The following is a 26,714-nucleotide window of genomic DNA, read 5'->3' as shown; positions in this document are numbered from 1 at the left end:
GTTTAGGCTTCTGCAAATGCTGAACTGAAACCCAGCCTTTGCGTTGAGTAAAAAACTACTGAAATAATATTAACCAAAACACTGTTTGCTTTTCCTTCTTCTGTTCAGCATCTGAACCCAACCTGAAGTTACGATCCAGACTAAAGCAAAAAGTTGCTGAAAGACGGAGCAGCCCCCTCTTGCGCAGAAAAGATGGTCCAGTGGTTACTGCTCTTAAGAAGCGCCCGCTGGATGTCACAGGTATGTCGGGTAAGCAACAAATCTGTGCCGGCAGCCACATACTCAATGAGATGTCCCTTTCCAAAATTAATTCCTGCATCCAGTTAATTGTGCAGTCTGGATCTCTTGTGTGCCTCTCAATGTTGGTGAAACCTGGATGAAGTTGGCAGAGTTCAGCAGTGAGTGATGCAGGTGGGCATCAGCAGTGTTGGTCCATTGGGTACCCATCTATTGAGACAGCGTTAACAACTCGGTGAGCTTTTTTTGTAGTTTGTTTTAAGACATGCATAGACAGATGTAGATATGCCACCAGAGTGCTATTTTTTTTCCCCAAGCATTTCTATGATCTTCAGCAACAGGTTGTTGAGAAATAAAATTTCTCAAAGGTTATCCTATTAATATCCACGGGGAGGCCATAATTCACGGCTGTCGTCCTCCATCAGTAAATGCTTTACAACCCCTGTTTGGTTTAGGCTTTGGGCAGACTGCCATAGTTCCTTGTTAAGTAATTATGCTGAAGTTTTAAAACATGTAAGGCTTTTTTTTATATATATAGCTGATATTTCTGACTACTTATTTGACAGTTTCTTGTTCAAAAATAATATTCTTCTGGGAGCAAAGTTTGTAAGGAGGGATCAGAGTAAAGTAGATGATATAGATTACCATAAAGTTAATTCTTAGCACCATCTAGGGATGCCTCTGTGTAAGTACCACTATGTGACAGCTTTTCCAGACTTTTGTCTCACTTTAAGGCACACTGTCATCATTCAAAGAAACTCAAAGTGAGCTCTCTTTAGAGAGCCGGGTGGTTTTGGCAGACCCTGGGGCAGCTGTGCACCACTCTGTCAGAGCCTCTCTGTTTGCAGAGGGAATAGATGATTTTAACAGCTAAGCATAATTTTTATCAGATCTGAAAATGGAATTTACTTCACTCCTCATATATTGCTATATGTCACACAGCTTTTAGGATAAATCAAGCCCTAATGGCTGACCATTTGGTCCCAGTAATGCCTTCAGAAATGGCAGTGGAAGCTCCAGCTTCTCACTGAGCATGGACCTGGTTCAAGAAGCTAGCCTCGAGCCTGGCTAGAAAAATATCTGAATTGTTACAGTAAGAGGGGACTTTTGAATGGAAAATAAGTTTTAAAAGAAGTCCCACTTCAGGGAATAGAAGTTACATTTAATTCTTGAAGAATACATCTTCATAGAGTCACAGTTTGAATGTGCCAGCTACTTTTTCTGTCTAGGTAATATACACAAGATCTAATATGTTGTAGCTAATGACATGGTCCCAGAAAAAGCATGTATTTTCCATGCAATCATAATATTGTTTCAAAACACTGAGGCGTTCTGAAGTTGCTTTCCATGGAGAAGATCAATTTTAGGTGCTCAGTTGGGTGTTACTCAGTGCTGAGTTTTCTTTATAGCGAGATGCTTCCCCAAATGCATGGCCAACAAAAAGCAATAAGGCTTCTTTTTGTAAAAAAAAAAAATCTCTTTTGTGACTTTGCTGGAGGTACTTGCAAGGATCAAAACAGCAAAATAGTACATTCAGAATGATGCCACAAAAGAAAGAATTTTTTTAAATCTCCCAAATTGTAACAACTGGCTTTTATTTCTACTGGGGCGTCCTAGAGCAATTATGAGACTGCTGCAGCCTGAACCATTGCAGCTGCTGGGAGGTTCTTCTGGCATTGGGCAAATCCTGTGCTTGGGGAGGAGGAAAGTTCAGAAAAAAAGTTTTAAAGTTATTTATCTTCCAAAATAAAAGGAGAAACACTGGAGACTGTGCCATACACCAGGTGAGACACCTTCTGAGGGAAGTTTTCTGGCTGTAGCAATTTCATGTGCTGTTACTGTTTGTTATTATTTCTGTATCATTAATGGCGAGGCTTTGATTTCAGGCTGGTCATCTCTGTGGTTCTTGTTAGTGAGTTCACAGGGACTGTGTTGATAAAATATACAATGCTGAGAGGATTTTCTGAGCATTCAGGTGATAACAGAATTATTTGGGGGGATTAACTCTGCCTTGGGTCTTTACAATGAGAAAGTGTTTTACTCCCTGAGCGGAGAACACTTACCAAAAAAAAAAAAAGGGAGTGATTTGAAACAGATTTACTGTGTTGGACCCTGTCAAGTTTTGCCTGATTTTTGTAAAATGTGCTCAGCCATGACCATGGCCAGTTGTCCGTCCAGTCCCATGTCACTCAGGCAGCTTTTAAATCTCTTAAAACAATTTAATTTGCCATCCTGGCAAAATACCATCTTTGTGAGTCAGTCCCCAGGCAGCTTTAGGCAGCTCAGTGCCATGGGAGCTGCTGTGCTGCGTGAAGGGCAGCCCAAGGCAGGTCATGTTTCTCCGAGGACCCAGCGTGGTGTCAACACTTCCCAGGTGACGGGGACAGGGATATCACACGTGCCCGCTCACCTGCACTGGAAAATCTCGGTGCTTCTTTATAAAAGCAGAGGCCAGCTCTCATGCACAATCAGCGTGAGGGCTCAGTGCTGGCGGCGTATTTCCAGTAAATCCAGATGCACCAGAAGCCTGCACGGGAAAATGTCAATTCTGAGGTGGTTCCCTGGTTGTTCCAGCGTGAAGTCTGATGCAATATGTGGTGAGAGGTTGTCGTTAGGGTTATAGGCTAAAGAGGGTGAGAGAAGCACTTCTAGAAAAATGAAGCAGGACAATCTGACATCATCCAGTTTGGCCTCTTCAAGCCTTCCATGTCTTTTATTATCTTCCAATCATATTTAAAGTTATTAATATACTATAAGAGAAATCCCCATGAGGAGAATACATAAATATGGTAAGTAGGTACTTGGACAGACCATTTGAAAATGTTTGTCAGTATTTTAAGAGCCCTGGGAAGATTTAGGGGGGGGAAATGGGGAGGAGGAGGATTGCTTTCCTCCGAAACAAAACTCGAGGGTTTGTTATCTGTCTAAATACCATCGCAGAGATTGTTTGTAACGCTAAAAGTTGGTTTTGGATGTGTTTTTAGACTCTGCATGCAACAGTGCTCCTGGATCTGGTCCCAGCTCTCCAAACAACAGCTCCAATAACATAAGCACCGAGAATGGAATTGCAGGATCAGTCACGAGTATTCAAGCAGAGGTACAGAGTCCTTCCTCACCCTGATTTTTGACACTTGGGTTTCTAATCAGTTTTTGCAGAGTTTTACGAATTTAGGCGTACAAACCAGTGCACACCACACTAAAAAAAAAAACAAACCCAGATCGTGACTTGGAGCTGACTTTGGGAATTACCTCTCAATCTGGGCTGACAGGATCTGTTTATTAAATCTAGTTTGAGCCAGCTCACAAGCTGCTTGTGGTAACTTGTAGTGGTTTTCTTGTGAGGAGAGAGTAAAAATAAAGTGATTTAGCAAGGTAAAGCATGAAGAGCATTTCCTGGTCAAATGCAAGTATTCTAAAAATTGGGGAATCTGTTCTCATATATTGTACATAGGGTGAATTTGTTGTGTGCAGTAGGTTAGTCTAAATATGACCAATCCAGAACTGCATTAAAGGGAATGGATTTAACCTTTTCCTCCCCACTTAGGGATTTGAAAGCTTGGTGCCTGATGCCATGTGCTAGTTTATAATCCCATAAGCTTTCACCATCACTTGAGGCATCTGCTATGGATGTCAAGGGCAGGGTGTTGGACTGGGTAAACTGGGGTTTAATTCAACACAGCAGCTCCTGTGTTCAGGGTTACTGAAGCCCACCTTTTTCTAAGGGCAGATATTGGGGTGTGGGCCATGTTAACTGGCTCCCACTATAAACCTTTCATGGAGAAAACCAGTGTGGTTGTGTAATGTTACTGGTGCATTTCTTTTTATCCAGCTTACCATTAGCTGTTCTCCCCATGGATATAGTGTCTGTCTTAACATCAGGACTGTAAAAACAGGCTTGGGCTTGTTCTTCCCAAATTGTCATTTAGAATGAAAAGGGCTTCTTAAGGTATAAATGTAAGCTTTCTAGTTGTGTACAGATTTTCATTTTATTTTTATTTCTAATGTAGTGTAACAGCATTTAATATGGGGAGTATGCCTTCTACTCCACCCTCTCCCATGTCAAATTATCCAACAGACATCTACATCCACTCTAGTCTACTGTAGACCTTGCAAGATTTAGACAATTATTGTAAAGATTAAGACAGTGTAAGGGGGAGTATTCACTTGACACCGACAGCTGAAGCTGCTCTAAAGAGACGTGGCTTTTGAGATGCACGCTGACCATGTAGTAGCTTGGAGCAGACCTGGGAAAAGGTATGTTACATACAGGGTTATTTATCAGGTTTGCAGAACTGAAGACCTGCTGAGCTGAGGGCACATCTTAGGTACGTTTCTGTTAGCCCCAGGAAGACTAGCGCTTAGTTACCGGTTTTGCTGATCCAGGAGCTGTCAGTCTTGTCTATACTTAGCAAACTGCAAATCCCCAATTACTGCTGGTGGAAAAACTAGAGGATTTGACAATTTCTTGTGATATAAACAGAGCAGGCAGCTTCCCGCAAGTCAGTGTTAGCTCATGCAGGTGAATGTGAAGCTGTAGTATTCTCCTTAACCATTTTATTTTTAAAGTAAACAATTTGGGCTAATCATCTGTGACTAGACCACCAATACCTAGTAAAATGGACACAGACTGTAAGAAAAACTCTTTTCATCAACTGCTTGTAATGCAGCAATTTCGTAAGTTAGGCTGAGGCATGAGCAGGGCAGACTATTTGGAAAAAAATCCCTGTACTGCCAAAGCCTTTCCCTGGGAGTTGTCATTGCCTCTTTTGCAACTGTACCGCAGTGGGTAATTCACAGTGATGCCACTGCATGCAAGGAAAGAAGCGTGTTCATCTTGAATTTTAACATAATACAGAGCAGTATTTGATGTACCGTCTCCAAACAACCTAGGCGAAAAGGAGGAAGAAAATCTAGCTTTCATTTCCCTGAAAACAATGTCTAGGGTTTTTTCCGCTTTTTATAGTTTTTGGAAAATAGGAAAAAATATACAAATGATTATGCAGTTCCAATTTTAAAACTGCCCAGGACTGTGTTAAGTATATTGGATCATTGCCATCACAGAACAGAATGAAACATAAATCACTGTGTGATGGCAAGCAGAACATTGATAACCTGTTGCACAAACTGTTCTCTTCCCAGCATTTCAGGCATACTTGAATGGCTTAGCTAAATGTCCTAGTCCTTTGCATTTGTTTTTGGGGAGAAATAACTCTGCACTTTATTCCAGCATTTCATGTTGTGTGATACTAGCTGATTCATTTGCCTATATAAGTTCATTTGGGAAAAAATAACTGGGCGAGGTAGGGTTTTGGTTTCTTTAAAATCTTCTTCTTCAGCAGAAGTAGTATTACGTGGTAGCCCAAGTGTTGGAGATTTCTTTAATGCTAAATGACCAGGCTTTTCATGTTTGTCACTTTTAGATGTTTAGAAATATTTAAACGTTTCTAAAAAAATAATGTTACCAACTTTGTGTTTCATGCTTACCGTCATGTTTTATTTTAAATGAAAAATATGTCTCTCTGCTTCTTAGTTTGCTGGGTATCTTGAACCATTTCAGATATGTTGGAAGATGGTATCTGGGTTCATTACTTAAGTTTCAGTGCTTGCCTTCAGTGTGGAAAGACTACAGCTCTCTGCCTCCTTTTAAAATAGACAACATCTATTTTTAAATACTATTTTTTAAATCTAAGGTTTTTCCATCTCTGAAAGGTGCATGATATTCATTGCCATTGCAGTTTACAAGACTAGGTATCTTGAACCATTTCAGATATGTTGGAAGATGGTATCTGGGTTCATTACTTAAGTTTCAGTGCTTGCCTTCAGTGTGGAAAGACTACAGCTCTCTGCCTCCTTTTAAAATAGACAACATCTATTTTTAAATACTATTTTTTAAATCTAAGGTTTTTCCATCTCTGAAAGGTGCATGATATTCATTGCCATTGCAGTTGATACAAGACTATAAAAAGTACTTGACTGCAGATGAAAATTGTGCATGCTGAAATTGTTCTCTTCTGTGCAATTCAAAAAATGTTTGTGTACAACCCATAGATGGGATCTGTATATTTAAAGTGATGATAATGCTGCTAAATATCATACGCTGATAGCGTCAAGCTGCTGCGTTTTTCTCTTCACTGTTTTTAAAACAAATCCCCAGGAGATAGTTTGAGGCACAACTACAGAGTATTGAGTGTTCAAAGAGAAAATGGATGTAGTTTCGTTTATGATATCAGTAAAATATTTCATTACTCTGCTGACAATAACTATCTTATTCTCTATGTAGCATGCTAACATTATATAATTTAAATTAAATTGCCAGTAGTTTTCATAATTACTTGGAAGAAGTGGTGTGTGGATATGCACAATCACATGCCCTTACCAGGTACCACTCAACAGCAAAATGCTCTCTACAAACTTTCTCCTTTGGGGCAGCAAATTGTGAACTGACATCTTAAAAACAGATTTACTCTTTTTACGGGAGAACTGATCTGTAATATATTTTCAATAAACTTGAATGACATTAATGAAAGCACAAGAAGGCAAAAGGAAATAAGAAAAAATTCACTTTGTAGATGAAATTTTGCACAAGGTCGTGTGAAAACTAGGTGACTTTGCTGAATGTCAGGAATTTAGACAAAGTTGGACACTGAGAGAGTGACTGGCAAGTTAGTGGCATATCAAAGAGTCCATTTGAAAAGGCAGCCTGGTGTCTGATAATGGTGACAAACACTGCTTTACTCCTTCTGTCCTTCTTGCATGGGCAGCACCAACCTCAGGTGCAGAGGTGGGGTGTCCTGTTAAAGCTGTCAGCTGGTCCGGTTAAATTTTGATTAATCAAGGAGGCAGGATTGCTTTTGAAGATTGTTTTGTAGAAAATGTTTGGTTTTCAGTATTAGTTCTTACGTGCTTTTTGTTTTCCCCTAATAGGTTGCTGCAGGGTTTTTTAAGTTTCACCTTAGAGTCTTTGAGGGAGAAAAATAGGTTTTTATTATCCAGAGCTGCCCCAGTCCTGCAACCAGGAAAATAACCTGCAAAGTCTCATCGACTTAGAGGACTATGAATTTAGGTCTAAAATGTATAAAGCCATTCTTCAGATCTGTTACATCAGTATAGATTGTTCCATAGTATAATATTAAGTTAATCATAATCCCTTTTTTCACAATAGCACCTGAATTAAACAGTAGAAATTCTATAGAAAGTCTTTTTGAAATCTGTACTCTATTTTATTTAAGTTGGAAAATCACCTGCAGAGAATTCAGGGTGATCAGAACACTTGTTTCCTAACAGGAAAATCGGGCAGTTTATAATAATGTAATTTTTATAATGGGTTTTCTAGCACGTATTTCAAATCAATCTTGTTTTGAAATTAAAGGTATTTTTACTTAAGCGTTCCTGCTTTAAATGGCCATAAGATAATTCAGTAAATCTCGCATTTCACCCTGAAAATCAGGAAATAGCTACATAAATGCAACCGTAAGGCTTTTTGATGAAATTTTGAAGTCTGATTTAAGCTAAAGCACACTAGTAAATAGCATAAATTGTCTGTGATTTGCTAAAGAGAACAACAGCCATTGTAATGCCTTTTTTTTTTTTTTTAAGGTAATCTGGTTTAGCTTTAAAAGGGCAAATACTTGAGAAGGACAAGCAAGCTGTTAAATCTTCCTTGCAAAAGCTTTTTGTAGTGGCGCTACGTGAAGACTGAGCAGAAGCAGAGTTACCGGTGAGGGTGCAGGGGTGATCTTTAGTCTCCAAGAAAGATCAAATAAACTGTAAAAGGTTTCTCTGTAGGGCAGCGATGTTGGTGGCAGTTATAGAGCGAGATCATCCCTGTGTTGGTTATCCTGGTCTCGTCGCCCCTGTGTGGCCACGGCAGCAGTGTTCAGGGCATGCACCTAGTCTGTGCCTATTTAGGCTGGATCTGAAGCTCAGCTTAGCTCCCCTGTTCAGTGTTTCCAGTGTCAGCTCTATGTTTCTGATGTGTCCTCACAGCAAGTGTACTGTGTCCTTGATCCAATCTGTGGATGCTCTCTCACCAGGACAATGTTCTTCATTTTGTTTCCAGACCAGCCTGGCTCACAGACTTGTGAATCGTGAAGGCTCGGTAACACAGCTTCCACTCTACACATCTCCTTCTTTGCCCAACATCACGTTAGGACTGCCTGCGACTGGCCCTTCCAGCGTAAGTGGTGGGGGGATGCAGCCTTTGAAATGTTGCTTGCACCAATTTATCCCTTAACCCGCTATGCCATCAATTGTGCATTTGCAGGGAGGATCAGCACAGCAGGATGCGGAGAGACTTACTATCCCAACCTTACAGCAGCGGATCTCTTTATTTCCTGGCACTCACCTCACTCCCTACTTGAGCACTACAACGTTGGAAAGAGATGGAGGAACTGCACATAACCCTCTTCTGCAACACATGGTCTTACTGGAACAGCCAACTGCACAAACTCCCTTAGTCACAGGTGAGCGCTACGTAGATGATGTGCAAAACTCAGTCCCGGCTGGGGAAAGAGAGCAAGTGACATCTGTTGGTTTTTTGTAAAGTCTGTTCTCTTGTACAAAAGAGATACCGCATCATTTGTACATTCTGTAGGTATAACATACAACCTTTAGGATGCGTTTGTTGATACGTTAGATAGTGGTGGCATTTGCAAAATCAGAGGTTGCCCACCTCATCTAGAGGTAGGGGGAAGCTGCCTTGTCATTTTGGCAAAATGAAAATAAATAGTATTTACTTCCATAAGTAAAGCATAAATTTGTAGGTCACAATTTAAAACTATATAGTTAGAGTTCTAACCACTTTAGATTAAAGTGGAGACAAAAACATTGTGTCTTATGATTACCCTTCCTGTTTATCACGGATGGTTTCTATTCTGTATATGAAAGGCACGCATTTACAAAATCTCAGATTAAAACACTTGCTTTTCATCATTATTATAAATGGCAAAAACATGGCAAAATCAACTGCATTCAAACAGATTGTATTTGTTTGTATATGTTACATTTTCAGTATGCTAATTGCTTTGAATCATTCCCTGTGTCATATTTTCAGAATTAAGTACCTGTGGGAAGGCATATTTCTATAAATAGGGTTGATTCAAAGCAATAATACCCAGTAGGATGCATTTCTGTTGTACAGTGTGTAATGTTGGGACAAAGGATGTTCTGTGTAAGTTATAGACATGTTCATTTTTATTTCTTTCATTCCATTTTTAATGGAAACTCTTGAGAGATGTTGATCACTGAAGCATTCCGGCATGGCTCTGGATTGGCTTGTGTCTGGTTTTACATTCACATCCCAGGAATATACGTGGGGTTGTGATAAGCTTACAAGCATGTACATATGGGGAAGCTGAAGCGCAGAAGTGTGGTATTTAGCCAGCACTCAGAGCTGTGAGAGCGGTGTGTGCAGATTCTTTGAACCTTTACATAATTTTCTGTTGCCTCCTTCTGCCATGGTTGCTGTGGCATGACGAGGTTACCCAGAGTCATGACATGGCTCTTCACCAGTTGCCCTTTGCCCAAGGTCTGTTGATGAAGAGCCATTGGGGAAGATTTCCCCTCTTATCCTATCACTGAAACCTTTTCTGTTCGTGCTGGTGTTTGCTTTGAAGCACATGTAGGAAGAAGCGCTGTTCTGTTTCCTATTTGACCTCTCTCAAAGCTTTCCTCACTTTACAGTGTATTGTGTTTGCTTCCAAGTGTATTCCTTCTAGTCCACCTGCTACGTGCGGTGTTTTCAGAGTGAGTACAACATGTTATAAACCAACACTTAGGAGAAATATTCACTATACAACAGAGCAACAGGAAGAAACACACGTTCCAGATGCAGCAACTGAAAGAGAGCGAGCTAACACAGGGTCTCAAAAGCCCTAAGTGGACTGGCTGCCAAACTACAGTTAGTACTTCAAACTTCCTTGGAAGCAAAATGGAGTTTATTAGTATTCTGCTGATAGCCTTCAGCTCTGAAGATAGTCTCCTGACAGCTGCAAAATGATCCAGCACGATGGCATGCTCTTTCTGTGCTGGAAAGTAGATGTGGGGGTTTTGGGAAACGAGCAGAATTCCTTAGGTCTGCCGTTCCTCTTGTGACAGATCACTCTGGATAATATCCTTCACGTTGACATGTATGTCTGGAGTAGGAACAAGGTGTCTCCCTGGAAAGCTTTCACAGGGGGACCTTGGTCATTCGCTTGGAGGAGGGTAGTCTTCCAAGGTGTCCTATGCAAACTGTATAGGATGCCTTCCTCTGCTGTCTAGTTTTGAACTTTTGGTAAGAGGAACTGTGCTATAAGGGAAATGGACCACATCTTTCCGAATTATTCATATATTCATATGCACACAGAGAGACATATCTGTGTGTCTGTATACACACATGTTTATAGAGACACTCATTTATAAAATAAGATACCCTTTTACATGATTCTTTTCAGAAAAGCAAAGTGTGGGAGAAACTCGGTAAATCTTTCCCCAAGAAGAGAGGCTTTTAAATGAGTCAGTTTCTTCCACGTAGGGCGGTTCTGTGAATCAGTGGGAAAAGGAGGTAATGTCCTGGGACAGAAATGTCAAGGTGTTTCTTATCCACTGTATTCAGCTGGCTGCAGACTTTTAGGCAGCTTCTCTCTCTTCCCAACCAAAGACTGAAGAAAGAGAAGATACAACTTCTCTGACCCTTGAACTGGGCAGTATTTCTGAATGTTACTGACCACTTGTGGAGTCTTTAGTTTGTTTTATACAATGAGGTAAAGCAAAAGCGTACTTTTTTCCTAAAAGTGTGTGCGGCCTTGTCCACATTAGGGAAACAGCACTTCACACTAGTGATGCCTTTCTATCCCAAGGTGTAATGAGCAAAAGTAAAGGCTTATCCTCAGCAACTCCACCCTTGGGTTGGGCTTTGTGTTGGGCATGTCTTTGTGTCCCAGCTTTCTAAGAAGTATGTGAAGGTATGTTTTCAAAGAGCAGAGCAAGAACTGGTTTACCCCAAGAACAGCTAAAAAGACAAGACACTTCCTAAAGACATGCCCTTACCGGAGCTCAAATAAGTATTTCACATGGTAGTCATCAGAGACACCCAAATTGCCAAGGGCATGTGAGTAACACAAGTTATCCCAAAATAACCTTGTGTTTTCATTAAGTTACTAGCATGTATACAAAGGACAGTGATGGAAACAATTCCAGCTATTTGTCGTCTTGGCCTCTAACTTACCTTCTTTTTACAGAAATAATGAAGCCTGATGGCTCCCATATTCCTGAAATACTTCAAGGGAGTGCCTTTTTCCAACACAAACCTGGTCAGGGGTTTATCCCGTGGAAGTTTTCATCCCTAGTCATTTCTGTGTGGTGGGGTATAGCACAGCCAAGGGCAGACATGCTTCCCTAGGTGGTCTAGAGTGAGAAGCAGCTTCATCAGCATCCATCGTCCTTCAGCATATCCAGTGAGCCCCCGTAAGGTATAATTGCTGGATGCTGCGGGGTGGCAGCTTGGGTTGGTACTTTCCTAGAAATGAACCTGGGATTACTTCCTATACCAACGCAAACTGTAAGACTAACTTCTCCAAACTACAACTGTGATCGTAATTCATGTCACCCACTGAGCGATGGAAGGGTCTGTAAGGTATCACTGATTTTAAGAAATTAAACCTTTCCCTAGGGTCTCTGAGTAAACAAACAATTCAAAAGAAAGCAAAGTATTACTCCATCCAATGGTAATTAATTGTTTTCTGTTCTCTTTTAAGGATGCTTCAGCTGTAAATGGCGAGGTGGCTGGTTTTAAGGTTATATATCATTGTCACCATCAGCGTTACTCAACAGCCGTTTTCTCCCTTCCTTTCTTCTTCCTTTTTTTCTTCTCTGCTGTTTTTTCCTCCATATTATCTTCAGACTGGTATCTTTCAGGACTGCCCCTCCATGCACAGTCTCTGGTTGGTGGAGAACGGGTCTCCCCTTCAATACACAAACTCCGGCAGCATCGCCCGCTGGGGCGCACGCAGTCTGCTCCCCTTCCCCAGAACGCCCAGGCCCTCCAGCAGTTAGTGATCCAGCAGCAGCACCAGCAGTTCTTGGAGAAACACAAACAGCAATTCCAGCAACAGCAACTGCACATCAACAAGGTAGGCATGACGCTTTTAAAGTCTTTCTTCCTCATACAACATCAATACCAACTTTAGGCGACACTCTTTCAGAGTTTCTTGTGTGGTAATGTATGTGGTCTCCACCTCCATAACCAACTGGCCTCCATCCTTGAACCTCTTTTTCATGATTTTGAGAAATACATCAACAAGGATGTGGACATCCATCACCAAGGTGAGGATCAATACCCGTGTCACAGACAGTGGAAAGGTAGTACAGTTCAAACTTCTGGCTTTCCAGTAATACTTTTTAAAGTTGCCACTGTTGCCGTTCATCCACATCAGGATCTTTTGTCAGTTTTGTAGCAGAAAACATAAAATGCTGTCAGGAAATATGGGGAAAATACCTACTGTGTATATATTCAGTTTGAAAGGGAGAAGGAGCAAGTAATATGGATTTGAGAAAAAAATTAAAAGCGAGGGATTTCAGACATGACAACACCAGAAAATAATTGCAAGTGAAGATATTCACATTTACTGAGGCATTTTTCACTGGAATTACCTTTGGAAAGAAAAAAGCTGTTCCCATCTCCAGTCCAGATTCTCTTAACTACGTCCCTGTGTAAAGCATTACAGTGTCCTATCCATTTCTTCTCCCGAAAATGAGGACAGTATTGCATCCTGCAGAGGTTGTTTTGAAGATCAATTAGATGTGATTCAAAAATTGCTTTGAAGAAAGCAAGCACTATATTTATTATCTTGCTTTTTGTAAATCACTTTGAGAACGTCAGGTGAACATTGCAGAGCACCATTCATCAGTGCACAGATTTTGCAATTGCTGTGTAGCCAAAATCATCTGTCTGGGCATCCCAATATTACAATGAAGCTGAAACAAAGCTGCTTCGAGATGATCGCATTGGGCATGCATTAAAAAAGACAAAATCACAGTCTGTTGGTAGACTTGCAATATAAAAAGGCTGTTGGGGAAGGGGGAAATCTATCATAATCACTGTGATATTTTTCTGACTCTGATTTGTACTGTTTTGAGGCTTTCTAAAGACTTTTCTCAAGGAGTTCCAGTGGTGACTTTCTTTAAGAAACAAGCAAATCCAGTAGTAGGTTTCAGGCTCGGGAGGACAAGTTCGATGGCAGGCAGACCTTTCAGATCGCTCCAGTTTAATTTATGGTGGAGGTTTCTCCAAATATTTTCACTGTTCCAGTCCTATGAGAAAATACAACTACCGAGAGCTGGATTTAAAAAAAAAAAAAAACAACAAACCAAAAAAACCACAACCCCCCAAAACTTTGTTTATAGACTCAGGCTAAGGATGATTACACAAGTTACTGACGTCAATCATGTACTTTTGGAGAGCTGCCACCGCGCACCACGTGTGCCAGCCCTGGACCTCATTCAGCCCTGCACACCGGGGTGGTGGGGAGCTGCTGCTGCCATAGAAATTTCCCTTACCCCCCTCCAAACACGCTTCTTGACCAGGATCATCGGACACGGGGCGCTAGGTAGGGTTTCTTTGTTCGGAAATAAATGTCAGCTCGGCAGTTTGTTTCTTTGAGGTTTTTAAGGCTTTTCCATTGCCAACTCTTGTAAGCGTCCGAAGACTTCACCGTGACGTACCCGCTGAACTCATTCAGACTTTCGCTTGGACCTCCCAGGAGCTGGAGAGTGTGTGTGACCTGAGCTGAGCAAGTCCTCCCGCAGCACTCTGAATTTCAGCTTTGTTAGAGCTGTGATCTATCACATCCATGGCAGAGGCAGGCGGGGGGTGGGGGGGAGTGTAATTAAACTGATTGCACAGGGGCGATTTCCCTGTGTTTGATTTATATAAGTAATGAGTTAAAATTATGTCGGTACTAGTGCTGTATGCGTGTGGCAAATTTATCCTGTGGGATAGCATCCAAGTGCTGACATGGAAAAAGCCTTTTCCCAGACACACAGATATTTTAAGACCCTCGTGTGTAGGAGAGTAAGGGCACAACTAAAAATAATGTAATAGATTGCTGCCTTTTAATTATTAGCAGAACTGACAGCAGTGTCTGTTAAGGTTGTGTTGGATTTCCTGAATATAATACGAGGCTGTTTTCAGTTGCCTGTGATTTTTCTGAACTTTAAGATTTTGGCCTTAAACTTTCCCTGTTAGGTGTCTACATCAGATGAAATTTTTGAGAAGATTGCAGCCAAAACAAGTCTTGCTGTTTCCAAGAAGGCGACTAAGGAAAAATATGTTGTTTTGCTCCTGATTAAAAATAATAAGAATAATCATCTAGGGCATTTGGCTGTGAAGCCTCGGTGCTGGAAGCTTTGGAGCAGTAACTTGGAATTGGACAAACGAGGACAGGGTGGGTGACTGGGTAGGGAAGGAGAGTGCAGAGGGGATGGGTTGGGTGGGATGGGTCCAAAGAAGGGACAGGGCTCCTTGGTGTGACTGGAGGGGAGTGTGCTCCCTGGGGTGCGATCCTTTCCAGCATGGGCTCTGAAGTCCTTGGTCTACCACTGTTGGTGGCAAACTGGGGATCGCTTGAGCATAGCGAAGCACATGGTTCATCCCATTTGGGAGCTGGCTCGCTGAGAGTGACTCCCCTGGCTCACTGCAAGGCTCTGTATGGAAAATGAGGGTCCCAGCCCTGCTCATGTGGTGTTCATGTTGTCACCTGGTGGTGACATTTGCATTTGCTTTAAGGAGGGGAAAAAAACACACACACAAAAACCACACAATGCCCCCCCAAAATGGGGACGAGATAGACATGCATAAATGAAAAGAGCATTACTGAAGTTGCCACACTGAGCACTTGAGCTAGGACAATGGGAGTGGTTAAGTTTCCCATGCAAGTCTTGCTCACTTTTTCTTTTTTCGCATCTTTTTGATCCAATTTTTGATAATCAAGTGGTATCTCTTTTACAAGACTCTGAATGTAGTACAGAGAAGGGTAAGAGTGAGGCTGCTCTCCAGTGGCGTGCTGCCTCATTTGTTGCAGAAATCAGAGGACACATCAGGAGTGGAAGAGGGAAAGATGCGGCCTTAGGGCTAAGGCAGCTTGATGCCGTGGCAGGGAATTGGCTTTCTCCTCTCTGCTGCAGAGCTGTGTCCCACTGAGTGGATCCAGCCAGCGGGCAGCTTGCAGCGGCGCACTCATCTTCTCCATGCTGTTTGCATGACAGGGAAATGGAACTGCTAGCTGCAGAGGTGTGCTTGCACACCTAAAACATGTAATCTTAAAATCAACAGTATGATATCGAAACCTCCATCCAGTGGGGTTTCATAATCTCTGCCCCAGCTGTGCATTTGATGGCATGGAGCAGCTCTGTTCCCTGCCTGCCGTCAAGTCATTGTGAACACAGATGTGCTAACATTTGCAGAGCACTCGTGTGCTCTAGTGATCGCACTGCAAAACCGTATGTAGAAATCAACAACTTCTTCAGAACCAGGGTTTGAGACATTAAATGAAATTCAGGATAAGATACTGAATCAATTCTTGCTAATTGAGCTTGGTGCAACCTTTGATCAGAATGAGGCATGTGTCCTAAAATAGTAAATAGTAAACAGTCCTGAAAATAAAAGCTATACATTAATGCAGGTGTATGGGAGCACTGACCTGAAATTACATGGGGAACATGCGCTTGTGTTTCCCACTTTTTTGTGTATTTAATGTTCAAACCTTGGGAATGGTTTTTCACCATGGTCGGAGGAGCTTTGCTGGGCGAGGGGGCTTGTTTTGCCATACAATAAATATATGCAGCAATCCCAATATCATTTTATCTTCAGCAATTACAGTTTCTCTGCAGACTTCAGTCTCTTTTAAGATGCAAATTTTAGTCTTTTATATACGAGAGAGACGAGCTGTGGTATGCTCATGGTTCTCTGTGGCATTTGGAGGTCGGCATTTGTGGGGGGTATTTTTGTCATGACAGCGAACAAGGTAAAGTAGGATGCTGTTCTCTGAGCAGACTCCAGGTATTTTGAGTTAAAAGTGTTAGCTTTTCAGCATGATAGGTCTTGAAGCAGCAATTCTCTTTCTAAAGAAAAATACACAAAGGAGATTTCTGTAAATTCTATGCTGGAAAACTCAACTTTTTACCTTTCCATAGTGAAGATGAGTCCCCTGGATATATAATTCACGAAGCCTTACTAGAACAGATAATCTCCCTTTTAGCCCTGAATTGTACTGTTAAGTAGATTAACACTGAGCTTCTGTGGTCAAATTATGGTTCTTCTGAGTAAACCCCATTTGTAGCACACTCTGGAAAGTGAGGTGTTTCTCCTGCTGTGGCATATATATGGCAACATATATACGCCTGACTACAGTGCCTCAACTTGTCTGGAGCAGCAGCGTTGGGTGTATACATTTTTATTAACACCTAGAATTTAACCTTGCTATTTCCTGATTTTTTTTTTTTCTTTTTTGGAACACGTTAACTATTTAGCCTCAAGTGACTGCTGGAGTAGCTTTTCATATGTAATGTTTCATTTGTAATATTAGAAAAATACAGTGTATTAGGTTGTATTGCACAGCATTCAAATAGGGCTATTACCCTTTGAACAGTTTAAGGGAAGCCTGTGTTTGAAGCACCCAGACGAAACTTTGTATATTACAAGTATTGAAAAAGATCTCCAGAAAACCTCCTTCAGCATTCCTGCTAAGTGTCTCAGTTGAATATGAAATACCGTTCAACAGGACATGAGACGCTTGGCATTCGTGTGCTTGTGCATCGTCACACCTGTTACTGCCTAAATGCTGTTAAGTGGTTTTGCCAGGGGACATTGTTCTGCGGGGTGTCTGTTGCTGCAGATCTGGCGATATGTAGATGTGTACCTGATATAATCAAGCCCATAACTCCAATTATTTGAGAGGCGGGGGACAGGGGAAGAAAACAGCTTCTGCTGGTGCCAGGGTGTTTGCTTCTTGCTCCCCCTCCTTTTCCCCTCCAGGCAGTCCCTCTTCTTTGATTCATTACAGTTGGGTCGTTCCCTCTTGTCTAGGCACAGAGGCCACCAGTCTCGTGGTTCTTCCAGCAGGTAGGCTGCCTCAGACAGTTACATTTTTCCTGCTGTCTCATCACTTCAGGAAAAAAAAAAAAAGAGATTTTTCTTTGCTGCAGAAGGCTCTGCCAGCTCCCTACGTGGCCTACGCCCAACTCTGCCTCTCCCCATCATCTTTATCATCTCTTGTTTCTCTTTGGTCTATAAGAGTTAAAAATTAGGATTTCCCTGCTCTGTAAGGGGTACCTCACGTGGGAAGAGTCATATCGATAGCCAGAAGAGCAGGGCTCATGTTATCATTTCCGAGTGATTAATTCAAGCCCCCAGCAATATGTTTTCTTCTCCAAGCACTTGTCCACAAGCATGTCCACTCCCCTGTAGATGCACTCTTGCCTTATGCCTCTCTGCTAGTGCTCTCCTTTCTCTTGAGCATCCCAGCTGGTGTACCCGCTCCACACCACCTACCTCCCACCTCTCAATTCCTAGCCACATCCTTGAGACCAACATTTTTTGGCTGTCTGTCTCAGGATATTTTTGAGCTGAGCTTTTATTATCTCTTTTTTTCCCTCTGGTTTTTCTCGTTTTTACCAAAGCTGTCTCTCCAGCTATCCAGAGTTGTTCTCTTTCTTCCCTGAGTTTGTCCTTGATCTCCAGAAGGAAGAAAGGGAGGTTTCTGCTTGCTTCTGCACAGCATGGCATGGGCAGGGCTGAGCCAGTCTGGTGTCCTCCCCTTGCTTCCTGGCTTCTCTCTTCCTCTGGTCAGTGAGACGCGCTGTGTCACCCCACTAACGCCTGTGTTCCCCACAATGCTGTTCAAGGGGGAGCAGGACTCTGCAAGGTTGACGTTACCAGCACGGGACAGGCTGAGGCTACCTTCTGCTACTCCACCCCACTCCCAAAACAGGGAAGTCACTCCACCCCAGTGGGCATGCTCTCTACTTCCCAGAATATAAACTGGGTAGTTATCAATGGTAGTGCTGTCTCAACCACCAGCATATCCCTATCTGCACAAAGTTTTGACCAGCTATAAATATCTGGCAAAGTGGAATGGGGTTTTGGCATGTTGTCAAGTATGATCTCTGAGCTTCTACTCCCTGTAGATAACCCTGGATGACTTGTATGGAAATGTGACGATTTATCCTAAATTTTGAAGGTGTGTGTGGTTGTTTTCAGCCTCCAGCCTGTACCCTTTGATGCACATCAGTCTGTCCAGCAACACTGAAGTCTCTGAAGGGCATGACTGAGGTATTCCCTCCAGCAGAGATGCCCTTTTCCACAAGACTGTTATTAATTTCATATTTTAAAGCAGTCCCCTCAGTGATTCAAACTTGTTCTCTACTTTCAGTAACCATTACCGTGATGAGCAACATTGGAGAAATGCCATGTTCCTGTGTTGGACTCCTAAACTGGAAAAAATCTTGAGAATAGATCTATCTCAAGTTTTACTTAGTCATGCCCAACTTTCATCTCTGTCAGTCTCTGATAACTGAGGTTCAGTGTTGAAGGAGCCTTGGCCTTTTAATTGTGCAGGACCAGAAATGTCTTTTGTAACTGCTTGTTGTCTTAGGAGAAAGATTCAGAGGTGCACAACTTTGTCAGAGTTGGTCTGTCCAGATAGGAAGCTTTGCTGTACAGTCCTATGGAATTTCATCAGCTCTGCTTCTGCTCCAAGGAGCTCTTCAGCCACATTTTAGAACCAGACAGGTCCCTGTGACACTTGTTGCCTAAAGAAAAAGTGTATTAGTTATATTCTTCTAGGAGCTTCTCAAGCGTTTTTCTGTTGGGGACTCTTCATTACTCTGTGATGAGTAAACAGACTTTTCTAGCCTCTTTAGCAGTATCTTCAAAGTTTTGGGTGTCCTAAGAACATATCACTACAGAGAAGGTATCATGAAGCAGTAGACGTGTCGTATCTGGTAGACATACCAGATGCCAGCTGACCTGAAATTTTACTAGCAAAGAAATGCAGCCTTTTTTTCCTTATGAAGCATTTCACAGAGAAATGATTAATTCTTTGTTTTTCCTTGTATTGTGACCTGACGTTGCTATGATTTTTTTTTCTTTGTTCTTTGTATTTCAAAGATGTAGATACGAAATCTTGCCAGCTGTATCAAGTCTTTTAAAAATGCTTCTGACTAGAGATGTATAGTTTCTTCCGCACTGAAGTAGTTAGCTGTCCGAGGCTAGAGAGACAGTGCCTTTAACAGTGTTTTATGGTGGCAGTATGTGATAGCCAGAGGCAACTGTGTTTGAAAATAGAGGAGTAACCTCTTAGCAAAGGATGCTATAGAGAGCTAATTAAGGGAAGGAGAAGTTATTTATGGTGGATTGTGTAATTGTTTACTATTTCAGATATATTTTTAAGCATTTTCATTGCTATCTTAACTTCATATTCATTCCCTTGCACTTCAATTACCTTAGGCTTTCTTAAATTACACGAGCACATGTTCATAAAATTGCAAAAATGGAAGATTTTTAGGGAGTTTCAATGGACCTGGGATACACGTACTCCTGTATTATACGGAATACATTCATAACAAAGTGCTTTCTTTGCAAAATTGTCCTTTAAGAAGAACAGTGTTGCAGCAGCTAGAACAAATGACATACCAAGAGATTCACTTTGTATTAGGAGAGCAAACTGGATGTTTGAAATGTCCTTGTCATTTACCACTTGATCTTTCAACCTTCATTGTAGCATTTTACACGTGTTTTTCATTCAATTCTTACGTTTTTATGGAGTTGGAATAATTTAAAACTGCTAGGGAATTACACTGCTTCTCATCTCCATTAGATGTGACAATGACATTGTAAGTTATTTTCCCAGCAATTACCTTGCAGAGTTCATAAGTTCAAAAAGTATTAAGTTCAAAGCTTAAGACCTTTGATCCAAGCAGAAAAAAAAGGCAGCAGAAGATGGTTTATGATGATTTAATTATCTTTAAAACAGATTATATTCATCAAGCCTAAGAGAGCTTAAAGAAAATTGATAGAATTACTACCTTTAGCTTAACATGGTTTAGTTATCCAATATGTATTACAAGTAATGAAACTGGGGAGGTGGCAGGGTGGGGTGGGAGGTACCTCACAAAAATCCTTGAGAGGTTTTCATCACTGAATCATTTACATTGGCAGGAACCTCATGAGATCATTTAGTTCAATGTCCCTGCTGGAGCAGGGTCAGCTAGAGCAGGTTGCCCAGGACCATATGCAACTGGGTTTTGAATATCTCCAAGGATGGAGACTCCACAGCCTCTCTGGGCAACCTGTTCAAGTGTTTGATAGCCCTCACAGTAAAAAATGTTTTCTTGTGTTCAGAAGGAACTTCATGTGTTTTAATTTGTGCCCTTTGCCTCTTGGCCCATCACCTTGTGAGTGCAATCCATCAGGCCCCATGGACTTATGCGTGTCCAGGTTTTTTAAGTGCTCCCTAAACCTGGTGGTCCTCCACCAAGGGTAAGTCTTCCTTGCTCCAGACTTTACCGTCTGGTCTCAGGGGCCTGGGATTCCTGAAGGATGGTCTTACTAGTAAAGAAGACATTAAGTGCCATGGCCTTTTCTGTCATTTGTCACCAGGTCACTTCCGCCATTCAGCAGTGGGCCCATGATTTCCCTAGTCTTCCTCTTTTCTTTCTTGATGCCCTTCACGTCCCTTGCCAGATTCAACTCCAGGTTGGCTTTGGCTTTCTTAACACCATCCATACAAGATCAGTTAGCAACTCTGTGCTCCTCTTGGGTCACCCGTCCTGCTTGCAACTCTTGTACACCGCCTTTTTATATCTTGAGTTCAGGTAGGAGCTCCTTGCTCATCCATGCAGGCCTTCTGCAGCCTGTGCTTGATTTCTTACTTGTTGGGATGGATCTTTCTTGAGCTTGTAGAATCCTTGAGTATCGTCCAGCTCTCCTGGACCCCTCTAATCTCCAGGGTTGTATCCCATGGGACTCTTCCAAGCAGATCCCTGAAGAGGCCAAAGTCTGCTCTCCTGAAATCCAGGGCTGTGGTCCTGCTTTTTGCCCTGTTCCCTCCTCTTTGGATTTTCAACTCCACCATTTCATGGTCACTGCAGCCAGTGCTGCCTCTGTGGCTTCCACATCCCCGAATAGTCCTTCCTTGTTTGCAAGTGTCAGATACAGGAGAGCACCTTCCTTGTTGGCATCTTGATCACCTGTGTCAGGAATTCGCCATCAATGCACTCAAATCTCCTAGATTGCTTAAGCCCTGCTGTCTTGTCCTTCCAGCAGATAGCAGGGTGGTTAAAGTCCCACGTGAAGACCAGGACCTGTGAAAGTGAGGCTTCTTCTGGGTGTTTGAAGAAGGCCTCATCTACTTCTACCTGATCGGGGGTCTACGGCAGTCTACCCACTACAAGAGTGCTCATCTTGGTCTGTCCACTTATCTTGACATTTAAGCTCTTTACTGACTCCAGATCCATACCAAGGCACAGAGCTCCATGCATTCCTGCTCCTCCCTCACATAAAAAGCAACTTCCCCTCCTCACCTTCCCAGACTGTCCTTCCTAAAAAGCCTGTATTCCTCCATTACAGCACTCCAGTTGTGTGAGCTATCCCACCATGACTCCATGATCCCAGGGAGGTCATAGCCCTGTAACTGCACACAGACTTCTAATCCTCCTGTTTGGTCCCCGTGCTACGTGCACTTGTGTAGAGGCATTTCAGAGAGGCACCCAAGCATGCTGATTCCCCAGGACAGGCTTGAGACTTTCCCTGTCAGGCTGTTCTGCAGGCACCTCCTTCTTTACATGCCTGTGCTCAAAGGGATACCACTTCAGCTCTTCTTTGTTGATTGCCATGTCTTTTCTGCTCACACCACGCCAGGCCCTTTGCCTGCCTACCCTGTCCGCAGCTTCCTTAGCTGCTTGTTGAGAAACCACTCCCTCCCCTGTTGTTTCTAGTTTGAAGCTCTGACTATCAGCTTGGCCAGCCTGTTGGCAAAGGTACTTTTTCCCTGTTTAGTCAGGTGGATCCCATCTCTTCCAAGAAACTGTTGACTCTCAAAGATGGTTCCGTGGTTGTAGAATCCGAAACCCTCTTGCCAAAAGCAGCTGGTTGTTGATCAGTACAAAAATATCGGCTCTTGTCACTAAGAGGGGTGGGCTGCACCTCCCATCTGTACTGGGTGCCGCATGAACCCCAGAGGGTCTTGCCTTAAGTTTCTAGGCAAGGTAATGCCCTTTTGTGTGTCCTGCTCCTCTCAGGAGTCAAGACATCTGAAACGCAGTAATCCACAAAGTGCTGGAAAGCCATGGCCCTGTGTCCCAGTCCTTGCAACGTGCCATTTTTAAAAGCTTTGAGCCCCAGTTATTTGAGATTTTCTGCTGTAGCTATAAGCAACCTCTTGCCATCTTTGCTGTGCTACTTGCGGGCAATTAATCCTTTATATTACCTTCGTCTGCCTAAATCTGCTTTGTGTAGGTTTGCTTAAGTTATATGGCAGAGCCTCTTTTCCTACATTTAGGGAAAAAGGCTTAGTTTCAGGTTTGAGCTACTGTTCTTCAAAGAGCAAGTTACTTACAAGTAGTCACTCCTGCATGTGTTCAATAACCATGTTTTGATTTTGCTTTATTAGATTTAAAATCAATATTGCTTTTCATACCAATGACCTAATCCTTATTAAAGCTCTGCCCTGACAACTTTCAAAGTTCAGCAGTTTCTTTATAAGCCCATGAAACAGGTACAGCCTGAGCTCTTTTAAAGAAAGGAAATTGATTTATTTACCTATGCTGGATTTAAAAACAGTTCACTTTTTTTTTGTTCCAAATAAAAATCATAAGCAGTCTGAGATGGAGAGCTGTGGATTTTATCTCGCCAATGAACTTTCAAAAAGTCTGAGCCTGTGTGAATTATAGTGAAAATGATATTGTTCCCTTTGTTTTAGCAGACACTTTCAGAGAAGTTCGCTATCTCTAGTTAGGAAGATCTGGTTAGAATGATGCTCCTCTTGCAGTTTGCTTCTGTACAGATGCTATAAGTTGAGTGTCCTCAGTTTCCTTCTAACTAACTTCGTAAGAGTGCAAGAATCTTTCTAAGACAGCCTCTCACTTTACAGATAAAATTCAGGGGGTGATTCAAGAAGTAGCTGGGCAAACAAGGTAGCAGAAACCCTCTTAGAAAGTTTGTCTCTTTTACTTTTTTCAGAATTTAATTGCCAAATGTATTGATGGTTGTTATGCTTCTCCTGTGTGGGTTTGTGAATGGAGTAGCATCCATAGGTGTGCAGGCACAAGAGGCTCTTATTTCTTCAGAGGGAAAATCAAGTGCAAAATGAAGGGGCCGTCATTACTTGGGACACAGGATTTCATAGTGCTTAATGCCAAGGTTGACCTGACCTTTCCCTTGAGTAGTTTGGACCTAGTTTATAAGATAAAAGCTGTAATTCACAATTGCTCTTTTCATGAAGCTGGTTCTTTGAGGAGAACAAAGTGAACTTTACCTGTGATGAGTTACATTTTATTTATCGGTTAACCTCTGGGTTGTTTTCAGATTATATCAAAACCCAATGAACCAGCTCGCCAGCATGAAAGCCACCCTGAGGAGACAGAAGAAGAGTTACGGGAACACCAAGCCCTTTTGGAGGAGCCATACAGCGACAGAGTCACAAGCCAAAAGGAGGCCCCAGGGCTGGCCAACATGGTGCAAGTGAAGCAAGAACCCATCGAGAGTGATGAAGAGGAAGCAGAGCCGCAGCAGGAGCTGGAGTCTGGGCAGAGGCAGGCTGAGCAGGAGCTGCTCTTCCGTCAGGTGAGCTTGCAAAATACCAAGTTTGGGACTTGGTTCTTTGTAGAAGATTGTTTGGTTCTTGGTAGTCACCTTATAATGCTCTAAGGGGGAGAAGCTAGGGCGAACCAGCTCTTGAGGATTTGCTACATAAAGAAACCTGCAGGTAAAATCAGTGCCATCCTTCCTCAGAGTCACCGTGTCAACTCAGAAGTCCCAGGGAGGAGAATCTGGATCACCTACACAAAATGCAGTCAATATGTTTGCAGCCACTGAACCACTTTCTGTTTGTTTCTTTGGGAAGACAGTGTCTTAACATTTTTGAGCACTAAATACTAGGAGAGGATTTTATGTTTTAAAACAAATTGACTGCCCCAGAGAAAGGCTGGATAAGGGAACGAAGGACAAGGTTCATTGGAGGGGGTTCCTTCTTCAGAACTGGAGATCCCAGAGATTGCAGCTATGCTCGCTTTTGAGGGCAAACACCAGAGGCTTGTGGATTGCAAGTAATAAATCCAATAACAACGTAGCATAGCATAATCTTCCCAATTACATGGCAGTCTCCTAAAAGCTGCCTGTTGTGGTAGCAGTAGTGAAGGTGAGAAGGTTGCAATTCTCTTAAGGCATCAGTGCTCTGCTCATCTTTGCAGCCCTTAGTACTCAGCATCTGACTGTACCTACAGCCATGCGTAACCCCCACGTGGTATCTGCAGCCAAGAGCAGATTGCTGTAGCCATGCCAGGGTGTAGCTCTCTTTAGTAAATCCACAGCCCTTGGCTAGGCAAAGCGGACTTGTGCCAGGTTTGCAGTTGCAATGTCTGTGAACCAGGTGCAAATTTGTTGCTCCCTGTAGTCATTTGCATCTTGCTGCTCACTGCCATCTTCCTAGCACTGCGGAGCTGACTCACCTGTCCCGCACGAGTGTCGCTGGCTGTTGCTCAGAGACTACATTTTCGGTTCCTTATTGAGCAGCGTTATCTTCATAACAGCGCTGCCTTGAAGGATCAATGCCATTGCCAACCATGCTTGTACAAAGTATTACTTGGTTTATACAGTCACATCTGAGCCTCGTTGCCTTAGTAAATAAATTAAATGTAATATGCTGCTAATGATGGACCACGGTGATACCATTCCTCTGAAAGTGCAGCCCCCCTGCCCTAGTCCTGAATGCATGGTCACACCTGAGAAGTCTTAAAAATATTATGTCCTTTGCAATTATTTTGCCTCAAAGAGGAGAGGAAATAAACAGAGGAAATGGGAAGGTTGTTAGGCTGTGGTTGGAGTGTAGCAAGCTGGAACAGCCATCCCTTCTGACCAAGAGCCTGTCCAGCTGATGGTGTGGCTGCACAGAGAACCAGCTCAATTGAAAATTCCCTCTCCTGCCTGGGGTCCGGTTGAGCCGGTCTCATTCCGTGGTCTGGTGCATCGCACTGTTAAATGCACCAGTGCAGCAAGGTGAGGGCACAGGGGGAGGAAGACGTGGCCAGTCCCAGGAGGATGATGGAGCTGCTTGTGCTAATGACCCTGCCAGCATGCACCAGCTTCAGGGCTGTGGTTTGAACGTGCTGTGCTTGCCTGACTTCGCTCTAGAAATGTGCACATCTTCATTTGCTACATGTGTGTGTGTCCGCTTATCTATCAGGGAAAGGAGTCCAAGCCTGCAAACCTTAAAAATCCTTAAAAACCCTTTTATGAAGGCACCACGCAGACTTTCAGCAACTACCTGCTTCTTTTCCCCGCAGCAAGCCCTTCTGTTGGAGCAGCAACGTATTCACCAGCTGAGAAACTACCAGGCGTCGCTGGAGGCAGCTGGCATGCCCGTCTCTTTCGGAGGGCATCGGCCTCTGTCTCGTGCACAGTCCTCACCTGCCTCGGCCACCTTCCCGATGTCCGTACAGGAGCCACCCACTAAGCCAAGGTTCACAACAGGTAACGTTTTGAGACACTGGAGGCTGAAGTGGTGGGACTGTGGTTACTGTTTTGCCTTACATTGTGCTTTTCCGTCCTGTCCCTGCAAAGCCATCTGTTTAGGGTCTGCATCTCAGCTGTGTTTGTGGTCTCCATACCATCCTGTCTTCTTCGAGGATCAGATTCAGTTGTCTTTCGCCCTGTTGTCCTGCTTGTCCCTTCCCCAGAGGGACAAACACCCTGCAGTCCAAACAGAAAATAACCTGCAAAAATCAATAGAAGCGTAGCACAGTACTTTAATTATGTATCTCCAGGAAAAAAAAGGACAAGTCATACGCTGTGACAAGCCTGATTTAGATGCAAGGCAGAGAGAGGCAATGTTATTGAAAAAGGACAGCATGCCAAATGCAGTATCTGTTGGCTGTATTTTCTGCACCTTCTCCAGTCCCTGTGCAATCTCATGCCATAAGTTATCCACCCTGGGCTCTGTGCCAGCCTACCCCTCCTTCTGAAACGCAATCTCTGCCCAGGAGTCTGTGCCTGTAGGTTAGGAAACGTGAGGTGGGTTGATTATTTCAAGTTGTCAGGGTGCAGAAACAGGTGAAGAGTGTTTTCTTACCTGTTGGGTATTCATCTTGAAGGAAAATTGAGTGCAATTCTGCATTTGTCTAGTGAAAACCAGAAGTGCAAAAAAAGGTGTTAATCTCCCCACAAAGGTTAAAGGCGAAAAATAATTGTTCTTCCTAAATCATGACAACCAACTTTTTTCCACCAA

General features: G+C 42.8%; 1 protein-coding gene across 1 annotated transcript in view; it reads left to right on the top strand.

Moving 5' to 3' along the window:
• The window catches only part of HDAC4 (histone deacetylase 4), a 242,649-nt gene that overhangs the window by 159,016 nt on the left and 56,919 nt on the right, over positions 1 to 26,714 (top strand). Inside the window, exons 8-14 of the mRNA XM_009281930.1 lie at positions 109 to 240; positions 3,222 to 3,334; positions 8,297 to 8,413; positions 8,501 to 8,699; positions 12,118 to 12,347; positions 23,798 to 24,055; positions 25,774 to 25,960. Of these exons, the coding sequence (XP_009280205.1) occupies positions 109 to 240; positions 3,222 to 3,334; positions 8,297 to 8,413; positions 8,501 to 8,699; positions 12,118 to 12,347; positions 23,798 to 24,055; positions 25,774 to 25,960 (1,236 nt within the window). The remainder of the gene's footprint in view (positions 1 to 108; positions 241 to 3,221; positions 3,335 to 8,296; positions 8,414 to 8,500; positions 8,700 to 12,117; positions 12,348 to 23,797; positions 24,056 to 25,773; positions 25,961 to 26,714) is intronic.

Source organism: Aptenodytes forsteri, unplaced genomic scaffold (genome assembly GCF_000699145.1).
Source record: "Aptenodytes forsteri isolate BGI_AS27 unplaced genomic scaffold, ASM69914v1 Scaffold443, whole genome shotgun sequence".
Taxonomy (NCBI): Eukaryota; Metazoa; Chordata; class Aves; order Sphenisciformes; family Spheniscidae; genus Aptenodytes; species Aptenodytes forsteri.
Note: the sequence above shows the minus strand (reverse complement) of the source record. Positions and strands in the feature narration are given on the sequence as shown.